The following is an 18,402-nucleotide window of genomic DNA, read 5'->3' on the forward strand; positions in this document are numbered from 1 at the left end:
CCTCCCTTTATTTTCCTCCAACTAAAAAAACCCACAAAAAACTCTCCTACCTTCTATCTCTCTAACAAACTTTCTCTCTCTTTGACGTGTGGGCCCCACAAATCTCTCTCTGCTTTCAACTTTATCAACTACAACTTTCTTACTTTAAGATACCCATACCCACACAAAAAAAGGAATACGTACCTCCCCATATGGTAACTTACTAACTACCCCATCTTCTAAACTAAATATCCCTTCTACCTCGTCCTGCTTTAAGTCATAATACAACCAATCAATAAATAAAATTCCAGCCATACCCCAAAATAGAATAAAGTTCAAAATAAATCAATTTTTTGAATTCAATTTGCATCATCCTACCCCGGGTTGGAGAAGACTCGACTCCGTTGGGTTGGCATCACCATGAAACACGAACAAATCACGAACATTAAAGAATGGAGAGATATTCCATCCGTTCGACAACTCCACTTCATAAGCATTGTCATTAATCTTCTTTTTTATTCGGCAAGGTCCAATCTTCTTGGCTTTGAGCTTTCCATAGGTGCCAACAGGAAACCGTTCAGGTCTCAAATGCACCATCACAAAATCTCCCACATCAAACAGTCGCTCACGACGGTGATGATTCACACCATCCTGATACTTGTCATAGCTCTCCTCTAGCTTTCTACGAACATTCTCGTGCAACTCCTTCATATACTCAGGCATACTCGCAGCATCTGTATTCACAATCTCAAGAGCAGGTAAAGGAATTAAATCATAAAAATGTAAAGGAGAGATACCATAAACCACTATAAAAGGAATCTTCCCAGTAGACCGATTTGGAGAATGCTTATAGGCAAACTCAGCTTGTGGTAACACCAAATCCCACACTTTCACATTTTCTCCAACCAAACTCCTTTGCATGTTGCCCACTCTTCTATTGACCACCTCAGTCTGGCCATCTGTTTGTGGATGATAAGCACTATTAAATTGCAACTTAGTACCCATTTTCCCCCATAAAGTCCTCCAAAAATGACTAAGGAAATGAGTATCACGGTCTGAAATAATGATCTTGGGAAGCCCATGCAATCGCACTATCTCTTTAAAGAAGAGAATAACAACCATTGTAGCATCTTTGGTCCTCTTAGTGCCATCTTAGAAAATCGGTCCACCATCAACATAATAGAATCATATCCCCTTGCAGTCCTAGGCAACCCCACAATGCAATCCATGGATAAATCAACCCAAGGCCTAGTCGGGACAAGCAAGGGTGTGTAAAGGATTGTATTATGAGATTGTCCCTTGGCCACCTGACACACTCTGCACCTGCCAATGCGTGGCAAAAAACATCACTCCTCCACCAAGGCATACGTCTTATCTCTTCCAAATTGGCCGCCAAGGCCTCCTCCATGGAGATTCGATATAAGATGTTCTCCTAGAGAAGTATCAGGAATACATAACCATGCAACATAAAATAAATATCCATCAGACAAAGTGAACTGGTAATACGAGGAATGATCACCTGAACTGCACTTTGAAACAATAGGGTTGAAATATGGATCCACTGAATATGCTTCTCGAATAGCTTCAAGACCCACCACATTCACAACCAAGGTGTGCAAGAGGTATGAACGTCGGCTCAGTGCATCAGCCACCCAATTTTGATCCCCTGATTGGTGCCGAATAGTGGATGTGAACTCCTGCAAGTAAGCCACCCACTTTGCAGGACGTGCACTAAGCTTCTTCTGGCTATTGATGTGCTTCAATGCATCATGATCAGTATATAAGATAAACTCTCGCTGCACCAAATAATGTCGCCAATGTCTTAAGGCTCGAACAACTGCATAGAACTCGACATTATACGTTGAATACTTTCTTCTTGCCTCATTTAGTTTTTCGCTAAACAAAGCAATAGGCTTCTTTTCTAGATTGAGCACTGCACCAATCCCCATGTGAGAAGCATCACATTCTACCTTGAAAATCTTGCTGAAATCTGGCAATGCAAGTACTGGAGAATTCATCTTCTCTTTAATGGTGTCAAAAGCTTTATTTGGAGTTGAAGTCCAATGGAAAGCTTCACCCTTCAAACACTCAGTAACTGGGGCCATAATACTGCTGAAATTTTTAATAAACGTCCTATAGAAAGTAGCAAATCCATGGAAGCTTCGCACTGCTGTTACTGATTTTGGGACTGGCCACTCTAATATAACATGCACCTTCTCAGGATCTACCTTCACCCCTTCTGAAGAAGCAACATGGCCCAAAAATACCAGGCTATTGGTCAAGAAGCTACATTTTTTGAGATTGATGTATAGCTTCTCAGCCCTTAGCACTGTTAGTATCTAGTGAAGATGATCAACATGGGCATTGGCATCTATACTATAAACAAGGATATCATCAAAATAAACTACCACAAATTTTTCAATGAATGCTCGTAACACTAGTGTCATTATATGCATAAACGTGCTAGGCGCATTTGATAGACCAAAAGGCATCACCAACCCCCATTCTTTGTCTTAAAAGTGGTTGTCCACTCATCTCCTTCACGTATGCGAATTTGAGGATAGCAACTTCTCAAGTCAATTTTTGAAAATACAGAAGCCCCAGCTAACATGTCAAGCATATCATCTAACCGTGGAATAGGGAATCAGTATTTAAATGTTATTTTGTTCAATGCCCTGCTGTCTATACACATCCTCCATGAACCATCTTTCTTAAGGGTAAGCAAAGCTGGTACTGCACATGGACTCATGCTAACCCTTATAAGCCCCTTTGCCAACAACTCATCCATCTGACTCTGGAGCTCATCGTGCTCCTTGAGACTCATTCTCTAAGCTGGTAGGTTAGGCAAGCTTGACCCAGGTATAATGTTTATACAATATTGTATATTCCTCATAGGTGGCAACCCAACAGGTAACTCATATGGCACTAGGTGCTTAAACTCTAATAAAAGTGGTTTCAGAGCTTCGGGCACTAAAACAAGCTGTCCCAAGTCCTTTCCCACAAGTGCATAAATTAGCCCAGTCTCCTCACTCGTATCCATAAACTGCTGGAGTGAAAGAAGAGCCACACCCTCCTCCTTAGAAGACTTGGGTGGGGTTTCCTCACACAAGGGAGCAATGCCACCTTGCGACCATCCTTTCGAAAAGTATAAGTATTATGTTCACCATTATGGATGGTCTTCCGATCATATTACCAGGGACGTCCTAGGAGTATGTGGCAAGCATCCATTGGTGCAACATCACACCAAACCCCATCCTTAAAAAAATTACAAATGGAAAATTTAATTAAGCATCGAGGAATTACAGGTACCACAGCTGGGCCATCTTTTGTTGCAAGAACTCCCCAGGTTGGAGGCGCCGGCCTCCCAATCTGTGATGATCTCGCTCTGGGTGTGGGTCGGTGTATGCCTGCCCATTTTCTTTGTCGTTCCTCCACCTTTAAAACGGCTTGATATGCCGCCTCTGACCGAGGCATATGATGCAATGCATGCTCATCTTGGATCGAACTCTGCAGCCCCGAAACATAACGCGCCACCTTTTGATCCTCGGTCTCCGCTAACCCATTACGCAAGGCTAAGCGGTAATACTCCCAGGTAGCTTTTGTACCTTGATGAAACCTATGGAACTATTGATACAATGTTTGTGAATAGCTTGGTGGGAGAAATTGTTGACGCATCCTTGCTTTTATCTTGGTCCATGAACTGATCTTTTCTTTACCTTTTTGAACCAGGGCTTCTTGAACTTGATCCCACCATACTGGTGCAAGTCCCCTAAGTTTAAGAGCCACAAGTTTGACCTTCTTTGAATTGGAGAAATCTTCCCAATCAAAGAAGTACTCAACCAATCCAAAAACTCTTCAGGGGAAAGATTTCCATAAAATTCAGGGAGATCAATTTAATACCTGAATCTGACTCTCTACGCTCGTACCTCCGTGCATCTTGAGGTCGATCACGCGGTTCCTCCCTATCCTTGCCCCTACACCGATCATGTCGGACTCGGGGTGTTCGGCTGTCCGACTCTTCATCAAATTCACACTCTTATTGATGTTGTCACGCATCGAGCAAATTTGGATGATTGGACACATAATCAAGATGCTCTATCCCAGATTCAAGCCCCACTTCATACCCATCTCCATCAAGATCCTCACAATTTGGATCCATCAACACGGGAACCTCTTTGTTTGGGACACCTTGCTGCCGATCTCTCTCCTGTAGCAACTGTGCAACCGCCTCTGTCAAGTTGTCGATCCTTCGGTATAAGGCGATATACCCACAGCCACCATGACCTACACGAGCAACCATCGTAGTCGCAAACCCTTGCTCTGATACCACTTGATGCAAAAGGAGCCCAGAAATTAAATCTGACATTCTTTTGATCTTGAACACCCACAATCACCAACAATGGAGAATTTAAAGTGGCTGTAAATTCAGCCCCAAAAGAGAAGAAATCCTTCTTCTTTGAAATAAATCAAGTCTCCACAAAAAAATCACCAGTCTCTATCCAAAGAGGTACGTCCTCCCTTTATTTTCCTCCCAACTAAAAAAAACCTACAAAAAACTCTCCTACCTTCTAACTCTCTAACAAACTTTCTCTCTCTCTCTAATGTGTGGGCCCCACAACTCTCTCTCTCTGCTTTCAACTTTATCAACTACACCTTTCTTACTTTAAGATACCCATACTCACACAAAAAAAAGGAATACGTACCTCCCCATATGGTAACTTACCAACCATCCCAACTTCTAAACTAAATATCCCTTCTACCCCTCAAGCTTTAAGTCATAATACAACCAATCAATAAATAAAATTCCAGCCATACCCCAAAATAGAATAAAGTTCAAAATAAATCAATTTTCTGAATTCAATTTGCATATGAGATGTAGTCAATGAATCATTCCGTTTCCATATAGACATGGCTTTATTTTTCACAAAAGGTTTTTCTCATGTTTTTCGTCTGTTTTTTTTATGCTTCCATACAGGTTGCAATTGAAAGTCGAGGTCATTCTCTTATGGGTAAGGATCTCCACTTTGATCTGAATCACTAGCCATACAAGTTGCACACCTTTTCTGCATGAGTAACCTATGGAATTCTAAAGAATTTTATATGAGCTTTGTCAAGCACCAAGCTTTCTTTAGTTTGGCAGGCTTCGTCCTAATTCCACCTGGAAATTGTACAACGGCACTTATGGAAAGGTTTCTTGTTTTGGAAGGATCCATTATTAAACACTGTGACCTTTGTGCTTCCATCTTACAAGCTTCATTTTGTTTAGGATCCTCCTATCTCCAATTGAAACTACACAGAGCATTTGGATGTTGGTTTTAGTTTGTTTCTCACTAAAACTGCCATCAACAAAGACCAGTACAGCTGGAGGGGACTGGGCTATGTTAGTAGAAAGCTCATTTGTGTTAGTTCTCCATCTAAAAGGTACAACACATTATTGACTTCATATACAATAATTAATGAGGAAAGACTACACGAAGTACACTGGTGGAATCCCACCAAGCAAGCACCCAAACCATAATCAATACGCAAATTAAATAACACCTATGTCACGAGCTTTCAAAACTTCACTCTCATATTGCATGATGCTTAAAAGACACGCCATAGATTCACAAATTTCTCTCTTTTTACATGATTAAAGAATCATTTGATTCACAAATTTTCATCTATTCAAACTCTCCTCCTTCAAAACTCCAAAGCTATCACCCCTCTCCATCCAAAACATCTACAAAACTATACTTATGCTCTTTGGTAGTTCTATCATTAGCATTAACCAGTCCTCATGATCTCTGCCCATCTAGAACTTTTGGCAATTCCCCGAACATATAACCCCTCCCCACATGGTTCCAAATGTAGAAAATGTATCATTAATTCACAAAAAAAAAAAAAGGTGTAGAAAATGGTGTAACCATGATTGACACCAGAATCCTAATTTTTATTCCTTCATGCCACAAGCCCCAGACCATGTCATACTAGAGATTGGTTCCAATCAAGCTTGAAAGCCATGGCCACAAGCACTATCAACGTCTACCTTAAATTTAGACAAATCAACTAACCTACACGAAGTACCATAAAGGTCCGCCTTAAACTTACATGAAGTACCATCCAGGTTCACCTTAAACCTAGACAAATCAACTAACTCCCATGTACTGTTTGATCAAGTGTTTGCAGTGCTTGCCAGAAAATGTCACAGCCACATTTATGTACTAGCTCTATCACAGGAAATAGACCTAATGAAAGAGCCATGAGCTGTTTAATAGGCCACTAGATAGTTTAAGAAGTAGATACCTAGAGTCGCATTATTATTATGGAGGAATAAGAGTATTGAGTGAAAAAATATGGAAATGCTCGCAAAGACAGATGCCAGAGAAAACTTTATGAAAACCATCAAGAATATTCCAATCCACCCACAACCAAAAACAAAAAACAAAATCCTGTTTAACTGCAAATCATGCACAAAAGATCAACTTGAGCAGATGTGAGAAACCTGCCATCTAACAAAAACCATCATGGACCACATAATAGCAAAGTAAGGTCAAAATTATGTGAGAATAGAAAATTGAGTACCATGGTGCATATACATGGACTGAGACAACATGTACATTGCAAAATAGCAGGCATATTTGGCAACCAAATATTTAAACCACCCCCAAAACCCCTTGCCCAAGCAGAATCATTAACAAATTGACAGAGAGAGAGAGAGAGAGGCTTAGGAAACGTTGAGCAATTTTCGCATGGGCACAGTCACAAACTTCCTTCTCGGATTCATCATAGACTTCTCCCCAGAAGCAATATGCTCCCTAACCATCCATTCACCCACCCCAACATGCAACTACTTATCCACAACAATGACAACTGCTCTAAATGAAAGACGTCTCCCCCACACCCCGCCCCCCCAAAAAAAAGAGAAAAGAAAAAAGAAAAAAGAAAAAGACATCCACTTAGCCACCCTCCTCACCTGAACCACTCCCTATATCTCTTCAAACAATTCTTTTGAGTCCTAAAAAGAAGACAGCAATAAGAGAGAGCAAAAAAAAGATGCTACTGAATTGAAAGGAAAGCGAGGCATGCTCAGCAATCCTCCTAGAGAGACAATATCAAAGTTCAAGCTTTTCACAGCGCTCTTGAACTTTGCACCGTGGCACTCCCCCACTTTTCCATAATCTTCCTGTTGTTAATTTAATTAAATAAGAGAAACTTCCCTAATTTATCTCACCTTAACTCCTAAAAACTCCTTCCCCATTCATCAGATTTTAATCCCTGGTTAACTTTTCAATTTCATCAAAGGAAAATCCTAAAGGACTCTATCAATTTATCAAATTTCAGATCTCTCCAAGTCCCTTTCAAGTGGTTCATTGGGTTCCACCCCCTCTAGGCAAGCCTTGTCCCCAAGGCTGGAAGTTGGGAAAGCATTAGGAACCTTAGCCATTGCTTCAAAGTGGCGTCCTCAGTCCCCTCCAATGCACTAATACTTCCATTATTGCCTTGTTTTGGTTCTTGAGTATTCTGCAGTCTAGCCTTGCTATAGTCTCCAAAATCAATATTCCACCCTTTGAGTCTTGGCATAGGTCAATTTTGACCTACCCTCACCTCAACAGCCTTTTTAAGACATGACAAATGGAACACAGTGAACATTTAACGAGTCCAGCAGCTCTAACAAACAAGCAACCTTGCCTATTTGTACAATGACCTTGTAAGGCTCATAAAATTTCAGAGTGCGCATCTTTGACCCATGAATGGCCATTGATGCCCATATAATGCCTCATAGGGAGTTAGTTACTTTTGTGAAGAGATGTAAAGTAGTATTGTGCCTTCTCTCAACCAATGGAAGCCAACAAACCCATTGTTTGGGTAGCTGTAAAACAAAGCACCACAAATAAGTCTCTAAGCACTTGTTGACCACCTCAATTTGGCCATCAGTTTAAGGATGTAAAACGAACTCAGGTTCAACCATGTGCCCCTTGTAATCGGTGTTCATTCCAGCTATTGCTCCAAAAAACAGGGTCACGATCACTAACAATGGACATAGGCATCCCATGCACCTTGAATAAATTGTAAGGAACACTAGGCTACTGAGGCAGCTGTATAAGGGTGTTGCATGGAAGTGGGTATACTTGCTCAACTGCTCCCTCTTTTGCCTATGGCACACATCACATTCAGCCACAAATTTCTTTGTCTCGCTTCAACTGTTTCCATTATAAGGACCTAAAGAATCTTTTGTAATAATGTGGGGCAGTTGACGCATCGACATAGCAAGGAGAGTAGCCGCCACTTGGTGATGTCGTGAGTGAACATCAGCCACCACATTCCCTTTGCCATTCCTATATAATAACTCATAGTCATAAGGGTCGACCCTCCATGAGTACAATGCCTATTCCTAAGGCATCCGTCCCTAGTTTTGAAAAGTCGGGCAAGACTAATATAGATATCATACACACCTCCCCCTTCAAGGCATCAAAGGCTAAAGCGAGCCTAGAATCCGATACAAAGGCAATCTTCTTGAATAAACTAGTGAATGAGGAGCTAAATTTGCCTAGTTCTTGACTCTATTGAGTCCCAAAAACCTACACCAACTTTTTAAGGTATTCAGGATAGGCCAACTTACCATACTCTCAATCTTTCCAGATCTGCCCCTACACTTGCTTATGATGTGACCTAAGTACTCCACCTCTTGCTGCCGGAATGAGCACTTAAAGCTTGATGTAGAGTCTATTCTTTCAAAGTATTCATAGAGTGCAAACCGATTGGTCCAAGTGTTCTTCCCATGGGGTACTATAGATGACTGTATCATCAGAAAAAATAATAATTATGAATTTAAAAAATTCATGATCAGTTCATTAGACTTTGGAAGCTCAAAAGAGCATTGTGGGCCCAAAAGGAATTACTAGGAACTTGTACTGGCCCTCAAGAGTACAAAATGCAGTCTAGGAATATCTTCCTCTTTTCCTCAGACAAGATGGCATCAAGATCAACGATCAAGATCGGAGTAGTATTAAGCCTATGGAGCTCTTCTAGTACGAGAAATTTATCCTTCTTGAGTTCAATGCCTTCGTAGTCCATATACATCCTCTACAAGCCATTCTTTGTTCTGATTGAAAGCATTGAAGAGCAACAAGGGCTAACTCCTTCATTTCTTAGACAAGCTTTTTTCATCTCTATCTTTTAGTAGAAATGGGTGCATGTATAGCCGATTATTAAGGGCTCTGGTTCTTGTATTTAAAGGAATTAGATGATGATGGAAGTGGGGGAAGTAAATCCTTTGGTCTACCAAAAAGGTCCACACGTTGCTCAATCAATGCAACAGAGATGAATTGGGCCACCATTCCAAAGAATCCTTAAGAAGCAATGAGAACTGATTATCTTCGTTCTATTGACTTGTCTTGCAGCATTATTGCTGCTTCTCAATGATGAATTGCATCCACAACTTTGAAAAATCCTACAACATGGTCCTAGAGTTCGTAGCCACTGAGCCCATAACACAATATCAGAACGACCTAAGGGTAGGGAGTATACATCAAGCTTACAATGGTAGTTTGCCAAGGTGAATGGCACATTACTGCTCTTACCCTTACAAGCCAACTCCTACCATTAGCTCTCATGTCCATAGTTGTTGGATCGAGAGCAAGAGATCATGAAAGGCTAGAAGATCCATATGCTTGGAAGCAACGTCCATACGATACAAATGTTAGGGATCAATATTGCCAAATGTTACGGATCTCAATACCATTTACCTGTTTATCGATTAGCTTGTCTAGATACAAGCTATAGATGGTGCTTTCTCAGTTGGGAGTGTGCGGGATCAGATTTGCTAGTCTGCCCCAGTACAGCAAGCTTTTAAAGCACTTTGGTCAACGCCATCCTTACCCAGAGCAAGTGGTTCACCTGGCTCTCTCTTCATGCCAAATTACCTACCACTGGATTGCTTCAATCATGAGGCCTGCCTGTGGAGTCCAGATGCCCTCTTAGCCTCCAGGAAGAGGCGACTACTGATCATATCATTATGCATTGTTATCTTTCGCAGATTCTATGGCGGTCTATTCTTTAGAGATTTGGCAAGAATATACCGGTCAAAATCAACAATTATGATGTTTGCCAAGTGGCTCAAGTTCCATATTAAGTCTATTGGTATGAAAAATGTTTGGATGTTCATTTTAACTATCACTACTTGTTGTATTTGGACAGAACACAACATTTGTATACCTGGAGGAGGGAGGACATCTAGAGCGAATCTACTAAGGTGAATCATCCATTTCGTCAGCTTGCTTGCTAAGGGAAAGGATTGGGCCTTCACTTATTCGAAGCGCAGCATCACCAACAATCTCAAGTTAAAGTGGCATGCAAGTGGTGTGGTCGCTCCCCCCAAATGGCTGCTTCAAGCTTAATATAGACAGCTCTTCTAATCCTAGAGCTGCTGGTTGCGGGGGATCATAAGGAATGATGTAGGTTGTTTCATAGCTGCTTTTGTAGTTGCCCTAGGTCTCAACTCCAACAATGCTGCCGAATTCTATGCTTTGAACGTGGGTGTTTCTCTAGTAAAAGAACTCAATTGCAAAGCCCTCATCATAGAGAGCGACTCTAAATTGCTCGCGGAATCCTTGAGATAAAAATGTAAGCCCCTATGGAAGTTGCATGTAGTCTCGTCTAACTGCAGCGCAAGTCTTTCCTCCTTTGCAATCACCAGTGGTAGTTTTTTCACATATACAGGAAGGCCAATATCGTTGCTGAATATCTGGCTAATAGGGCAGTATCCATAACATAAGCAACAGTGTGGCATGCTTGCCTCCCAGATGATCTAGATCCCCTATTATTACATGATGTTGCTAATGTAGTATTGTCCCCCTTACAAGGGGTGTAAAATGATTGCAAATTAATTTATCCTTTTATGTCACCAATGAAATGGGTAGCGGCTCATCATCCCCACTGATTCACCCAAAAAAAAAACAAAAGTACATAAGCTAAGACCACCCCAACCCCGGGGGACCAAACCTCCAACTCAGTAGCACCTCCAAATTGAAGGTCCAACTATAATCCACAACGTAATCCAAACTATACTTCTTGCTACAAGCCTCAAAAAATACCACCACAGAGAATGGTTGAGTAGAGTATTTACCATCAAGGACCACCTAGTGAGTAAACCAAAGAACTACTACCTCAAGTGTTTGATATTCTTCCTCAAAGATATCTCATCAGGATTTCAAGAAACAGCTTTGTTATCGGAAATAAATCCCATGAAACAACTGCTGGTAATAGGGAACTTGAATGGGAACAAAGAGACTCATAAGAAACACAGAGTAACGATGGAAACATGATAAGAGAGTAGACACGAAAGTGGGATTGTGGGAAACACAATGGGAATGAGATATACCACTTAATCATATCAATCTGATCTATACTCAGAAGAGATTATAGAGAAGACTAAACAGGGAGACAAGTCCGATATCAGCATTATGAACAGTTTCATCCTTTAAGACTAGTGAGAGTAGAACCACGGAGCATTCACCATGTAAGAAAAGAGTGCATGCACTAGAAGCACAGAAAGCTTGTAAGAATAGGATAGTTTGGCAGGTAAATAGGTAGTATAGTTGTATTGCAGTGGAGAGTAAGAATGTTGAATGAAAAATAATCATTTGTTCAAAGTAAAATGAAAAATATATCCAATATGTAGGCTCAATTAGACAAGGAAAACTGTCCTATGGGAAGAAGTAGCATGAAAAGCACAATTACTAGGTTCTGTGAGGCACATACAGAAGTAAACTCTGCAATAATGACGATGGGATCTGAATCACATATGAAGAATAACAGCTCTATTGATTTAAGTTTTGCTAACTTTCATGTATGTTTTAGAATCACAGTAATAAATCATGAAGATGAGGACATCTTAAAACCTTAGATAAAGTAAAAGCTAATTTTCTCAAATGTCTCGACTACAACAGTACAAAGAAATATTTGTTATGGGAACATAAACTTACATCTAGCCAAAAATATGGAACATGAAATAGCATTGCAAGTTGTACAGCCTGAACACTTTCAGTACTATTTACTTAATTTGGAGCATAAAGCCTTCATTTCCAACAAAAATCTAGACCACACGTTGGAGCAATTCGAATAAGAAACAGCTAACCATGTGTCTTGCCTCAAGGAAGCTGTGAAAGAGAAATGTAAACTTACAGAGAATTGTAACAAGTTAAGCACCACAGAGAGAGAGAGAGAGAGAGAGATAGAGAGAGAGAGAGAGAGAGCACCCCCAAAAGATCAAAGAACGAAGTGCAGTCCATGGTGCATTTTCATGGGGTCCGAACAGCAGCCATGTAGCAAAACAAAACTCTCTCTCTCTCTCTCTCTCTCTCTCTCTCTCTCTCTCTCTCTCTCTCTCTCTCTCTCACACACACACACACACACACACAAATCAACAGGTGCACTGGAAACCAAATTAAACATTGAAAATCCCACCCATAAATTGCCTTCAAATTAGCACAAGATTCAGTATAAACCAGAGAGAGATAAGGAAACCAAATTAACTATCGAAAATCCCTCCATAAAATGCCTTCAAATTAGCACAAGATTAAGTATAAACCAGAGAGAGAGAGAGAGAGAGAGAGAGAGAGAGGGAGGGAGGCCTGACCTGTGAGGAAATGTAGAGTACTTTGTCATAGGCACAGTGACAATATTCCTCCTGGCATTGGTGGCAGACTTCTCAACAGCAGAAATGACCTCCTTGGCCTTCCCAACACCCACCCCAACACGCCCCTGCTTATCCCCAACAACCACAATTGCTCTAAATGAAAGCTGCTTCCCCCCCTTCACAACCTTAGTCACCCTCCTCACCTGAACCACTCTCTCTTCAAACCCATCTCTCACTTTCTCTTTCTTCTTCTTCCCAAACCCCACACTCTTCTTCACCTTAGCATCCATCACATAAATGTCATTGCCCAAAACACTCTCCCCACTGTAAGCAGGCCCATATATCTCTTCATAAGCACCTGCAATTTCCTCTTCAGTTTCAGGGGGGAGTTCATAGAAAGGAGGTGGTTTTACCCAGCCTTCAGGTGGGGATGGTTGCTCAAAGGCTATTTCCTGTTCGGGGTCTAGTTCGTCAAAGAAGGAGGTGTCCAGGTTTGAGTCTTTGGCTCTGATTTTTGAGCTTGAGGGGTTGTGGTGGAGAGTTGCACAGAGAGAAAATGGGGTTTTAAGGTTGATGAGAGAGGAGGAGGAGGTTAGTTTTGTGAGTTGGTTGGATGCGCGGAAGGACAGATGTGCGGGCAGGAGGGAGGAAATGGATGACACAGTGGACATGGTGTGTGTGTGTTAGAGAGAGAGAGAGAAGTGCTCTCTCCCTCGCCGGTCTCTTAAAACTTTAAAAATGGGGCTTATCCCAATCCAGTTCCAGCCATGAGTCTGAGGAGACGGGCAATAGGGAGTGGGGCAGTGAGGAAATGCAGTAGGATACACGTGATGTGCATGCTACACCATACACACTCGGAAATTACGAAAGAAAAAGGACATAAGGTTTGAAACTTTATGCTATAGAAGTAAAGAACACCTCAAAAATTAACAGAAAAGAGCTTCTGGAAGTTGGAAAACCTTGATGGTCTCGGCCTTGAGATAGAACATAAAGAGAAAATAACTTCAAGTCTCAAAAATGTGCATTTTGTAAGATGTTATTTAGACGGTTTATTTTCAAGACTTTCAAGTGTTTATAAATGTACTCTATCTACATTAATTTTTAAATTTTAAATTTGTGCTTGAACTACGGATTTTCAAGCTATCGTAAGGTTTTTAGCACCAAAATTATATCTTATAGCAAAATTTAGAGGTGCATCTTACAAAATGGTGATCGAAATAAATAAAAAAAGTAAATTGGGATTAGTATGGGGCTCCCTAGATCGACCATCCAAGTATATGGCTTCATAGAATGACGTACTATTAATTTTTTATTTCATTTATATGGCTTCATGACTTAATATTAATTTTTTATTTCATGTTTTTTTCCAACTTTTCAACAATCTGAATAAGGATTAGACAAGTGAATCCCAACATGGTGGAAACATAAAGTATAAGGATCGGGTATAGGTGGGATGCCTTTTTCTGAGTCCGACTATCCTCTTATTGTTGATGTTGATCTCTCTCCATCGCTCCTTTTAATGCATGCAGCTCCTTCAAGTTGAAATTTCGTCTACATCCTTAGGCCGACTTTTAATTAGTTCGATTAAAAATGCAATTTACACGATGCAAATCTCGACCAAGAGTTCTTAAATTGTCGATGGGGAGAAAGCAGGAGAGGTGAGAGAGAGGCCGAGAAAGACTCATGAAGAGTTCTAGCCGCCATCCTTAGGGCTTGGAGTAGAGGCTCAAGCAAACCATACTAACGAGGAGGTCTAGCAACGTGCCTTGAGGACATGGGATTGACGCTCAAGCAAGCCCAACTCACAAGGATGTCTAGTCACTATCTTTAGTGTAAGTGGTTGAGACTCGAGTAACCTAGACTCACAAGGATGTCTAATTGCCGGCTAGTAGGTGTGAGAATTTTTTGTATTTTTTGTATTAAACCTATGGAAAAAATCTCATATATGTATACAAAGGTACAAAGGTGATTATATTATACAACCTGTGTGATATACAGAAAAGAAAAGAATACATTCTACATGATTATAGAAAGATCATCCTATCTAGTAACAAGAAGAAAGTGCATATATATAATTTCACACTCCCCTGCGAACTCGTGACGGTTAGAAGCAAACCATTGAGAGTTTCAAAGCAAGGTTTGAAAAATAAGGAGAATTATGGGACTTCGTAAGAAGTCAGCCAGCTGTGCGGAAGATGAGATGTATGGAAAAGATATTGTCCCGGCTAAATATCCTATGGAACAAAATACCAATCTACTTCAATAAGCTTGGTTCGCTTATGGAAATCCTGGTTCTTTACAATATAAATCGCACTTTTCTGATATGAGGTTGCGACTTTAAAAAACTCAATATCCAAGTCAGCTAATAACCAGCGAAGCCAGACAATCTCGGATGTTGTTTGGGCCATTGCTCGATACTTAGCTTTAGTTGTTGACTGAGCAATATGTTTTTCCTTTTTGCTCTTCCAAGAAAGAAGTGAGTCACCAAGAGAAATAGAAAAACTCGTAATAAACTTTGATCAATAGTATCCCTTACAAAATTAGAGTCAGTATAGGCACGTAGCCCAAGAGTGGAAGACGAAGTAAACAGCAGAGCACAATTAAGAGCATCTCAGATATAATAAATGATATGTACAACTGGCAAGTGAATAGAGCGATGGGCACTTAAGAATTGATTGACAAGATGAACAGTATAAGCAATGTTTGACCGAGAGATAGTCAAATAAAAACTTCCAATAAGCTGCCTGTAAAATGTAGGATCTGAAAGAGGTTCACCTTCTATAGAGTGAAGTTTGACATTCATCTCAATAGGTATGGCAACATGCTTTGTTTCATCCGCTAGACAAGCTCGAGAAGCAATATATATGTGTCACACCCCAAGATTTATAACACTGGAATCCCTGAGATGTAACAGTTTAGCTTTAACAAAACGAAATTTTTCTACTTCACCATTTATTGCACTAAAACAGATTTTTCCATTTCTAAGAGTCTGTTCAAAGTCTATTCATAAACTAGTATTAATATGAAGGTTTAGATATACATCAGTTGATATGACAAAATTTACAATAGTGAATTTGAACAAAAGTCACAAAGCGAAAATTTCATCATAACTATGACTTCTTCCAAAGTTGGTCCTATTGTGCCTTCAACTAAGGAGGCTGCAATTACCCTAAAATTTTTTTACCATAGTTTGATGAGTTTGGCTACTCAGTAAGTGATCATCATAGTCCTAAAAAATAATCATAATCGAAAGATGTAAGCATTTTCAAAAAGGGAGGTCTATTAGAAACAATGCGAGCCAAAAAGCATTTATGGATAACAATTTCACTTTCAGAAATGCACAATTAAGCATAATCCAAATGATTGAAATCATGTAAATATTTTAACAACAATGCATAACTCAAAGGATTTCACAAAATACCCTACTGGCGTCTCAAGTAGGTCACCTATATACCCCACCAGCATTCTGGATGGGTCCAAACAATCCCTGCAGGTTCAAACATATATCACCGCCGTCCCGGATGAGTCCAAATTGTCCATACCAGCGTAACCAGATAGGTCCAAACAATCTCTGCAGGTCCAAATATACCTCACCGGCATCCCGATGAGTCCAAATAGTCCCCAGCGACATAACCGGATAGGTCCAAATAATCCTTGCAGGTCTAAACGTACATCATCGGCGTACCGGATGAGTCCAAATAGTCCCTATCGGTGTCCCGGATAGGTCCACACATACTTAAATTATCTTAGAAGCTCTTTAACATCAGAAAGCATCAACATCGTATATTCAAAGTATCATTGAAATCATTAACAAGAATTCACTTGAAGCAATTTAAACAATTACTTTCATTGAAATATTTGTAAGTAACCAATCAAGCAATTTGGATAAAAATTGCAGAAAGTTAGCAGATCGAATAGGTATATTTGAAATGGAATCCAATAGGCAGTCGATTATCAATTTAAGAGCTTCTATAGAAATCCAAGGTTAAACACATAAATATCACAATTTTATGGAATGTAATTTCATAATTAATTATTTTATAGGAATAGGTAAAACTTATAGTATCTAAAATTCATAGACAAACAAAAATACAATTAAATGCAGAAATGCATAAATCTCACAGTATTGGCAGTATAATAATTAATTGCAGAAATATCAATTTTTCACATAATGATTTTACCATAAATGACATCACTTACACATAAATTTTACAGTGTCTAAAAGTCATACTAATAGGCAGAAATTTTATTTTTAATAATTTACAATGTCAAAATTTATAATAAATAAAAATAATAATTTTAACAGAAAAAAAATGATACCATATGCGCATAAAATTACCGCGTAAAAATAATGAACAGATTATTTTTCAGGATAATGAGATCATTTACCCATAATATTTGAGAGGGAACTTTCGATAAAATTGGGCTAGAGAGAAGGAGTTCACTGCGTTCTTTAATTCACAAAGAGGGCTCAACGTTATTGAGAGGGAGGGGCATAAGAGGGAGTGTTTTTGCAAAGAGAGAATCCAACTCGTTCTCCTCTTTTAAACACAAAAAGAATATTATTATAATATATTATTAACCCACCTCATACATGAGGTGTTTAGAAGGTGTTACATTAACACTTAAAGCCCACGTTCCTAGAGGATCGTGGCACAAGGAACAAAAGGTGAAGGTAAAAAGAGCAAAAAAGTATGATGGTCCTTAAGGACCAAATTATTTGTATGGACCATCAAATGTAAAAGGTTTTTTTTTTTTTTTTTTTTTAAGTTTAGGATTGTTACAATATGGCTTACTCGAGTTGTGAGAGCAAATACCTATGAGGAGAATAAGAAATTTCTAGGCCAAAAAAATATTCTAAGAATCCCAAATCTTTCATTGCAAAAAGTGGATTAAGTTTATGTTTGATTAAATGTATAATAGCCTCATCACCTGAAATGATCATATCATTAAATAAAGTAGGTGAATTGCACAACCTATGAGGTGACTGAGACAAACATGGTCGGGACATGATGGCTCTGTCAAAAACCCGTGGTGACAAGGTGTGCTTTATAGCGCTCGATACTGCCATTAGCTTTTTGTTCACCTATTGGCAGCCAATGGCTATTTTATCTTTGGGAAAAGGGACAAGATCCCAAGCATACATTTTATCAAGAGTAGCCAATTCTTATACCATGGAATATTGCCACTTAGGTTGTTTGACAACTTCCTCATAAGTTTACGGCTCATAGTAAGAATGAACATAGGCAAGAAATGCTTGATGCTTAGGTAAACAAGTTTCATAATCAATAAAACGTGCAAGTAAAACAGGGAAACAAGCACTATGGTGGACAACAGGTATCTATAGCAAGTGCCTGAAGTGGTTCATCAGTAGCAGTTGAGTGCTCTACAATTGCACCGTCCATAGGAAGCATGGGTGAGGTTGCAGACATAAGAGAAATATCATCAAAGAAATGGACAAGAAAAGAAGTAGAAAAAGAGTTAGCTAGTGGAGGGAAATGAAAACAAATATGCTCAAAAAATACTACACGTTGGAACATCATAAGTTTCCTAATCATATGGTCATGATATCTATAATCCCTTTGGTGGTCAGGACTGTCAGGATTTAATAGCCCTCTTAGATGCAGAAACAAGAATCCCAAAAGTTGGATTCCACAAGGATCGTGTACTTATCCAGCTAGAAATAATAGATGAGAATATGAGTTATAATACGAGAAATAAAGCATGAAACACACACACACACACACACAAACACACACACATACCACAAGAACACAAAGATTTACGTAGTTCACCCCAAAAGG

General features: G+C 39.6%; 1 protein-coding gene across 1 annotated transcript in view; it reads right to left on the reverse strand.

The window, feature by feature from the left end:
* EMB3113 (Ribosomal protein S5 family protein) overlaps window positions 1-13,311 on the reverse strand; it is a 34,029-nt gene extending 20,718 nt beyond the window's left edge. The window contains exon 1 of the mRNA XM_006849329.4: window positions 12,599-13,311. Within this exon, the coding sequence (XP_006849392.1) occupies window positions 12,599-13,269 (671 nt within the window). The 5' untranslated portion in view covers window positions 13,270-13,311. The remainder of the gene's footprint in view (window positions 1-12,598) is intronic.
* Between the last annotated feature and the right edge of the window lie 5,091 nt (window positions 13,312-18,402).

The sequence above is a fragment of the Amborella trichopoda genome, chromosome 2 (genome assembly GCF_054954075.1).
Source record: "Amborella trichopoda isolate Santa Cruz 75 chromosome 2, AtrichopodaSantaCruz75HAP2 v2.0, whole genome shotgun sequence".
In the NCBI taxonomy this organism is placed as follows: Eukaryota; Viridiplantae; Streptophyta; class Magnoliopsida; order Amborellales; family Amborellaceae; genus Amborella; species Amborella trichopoda.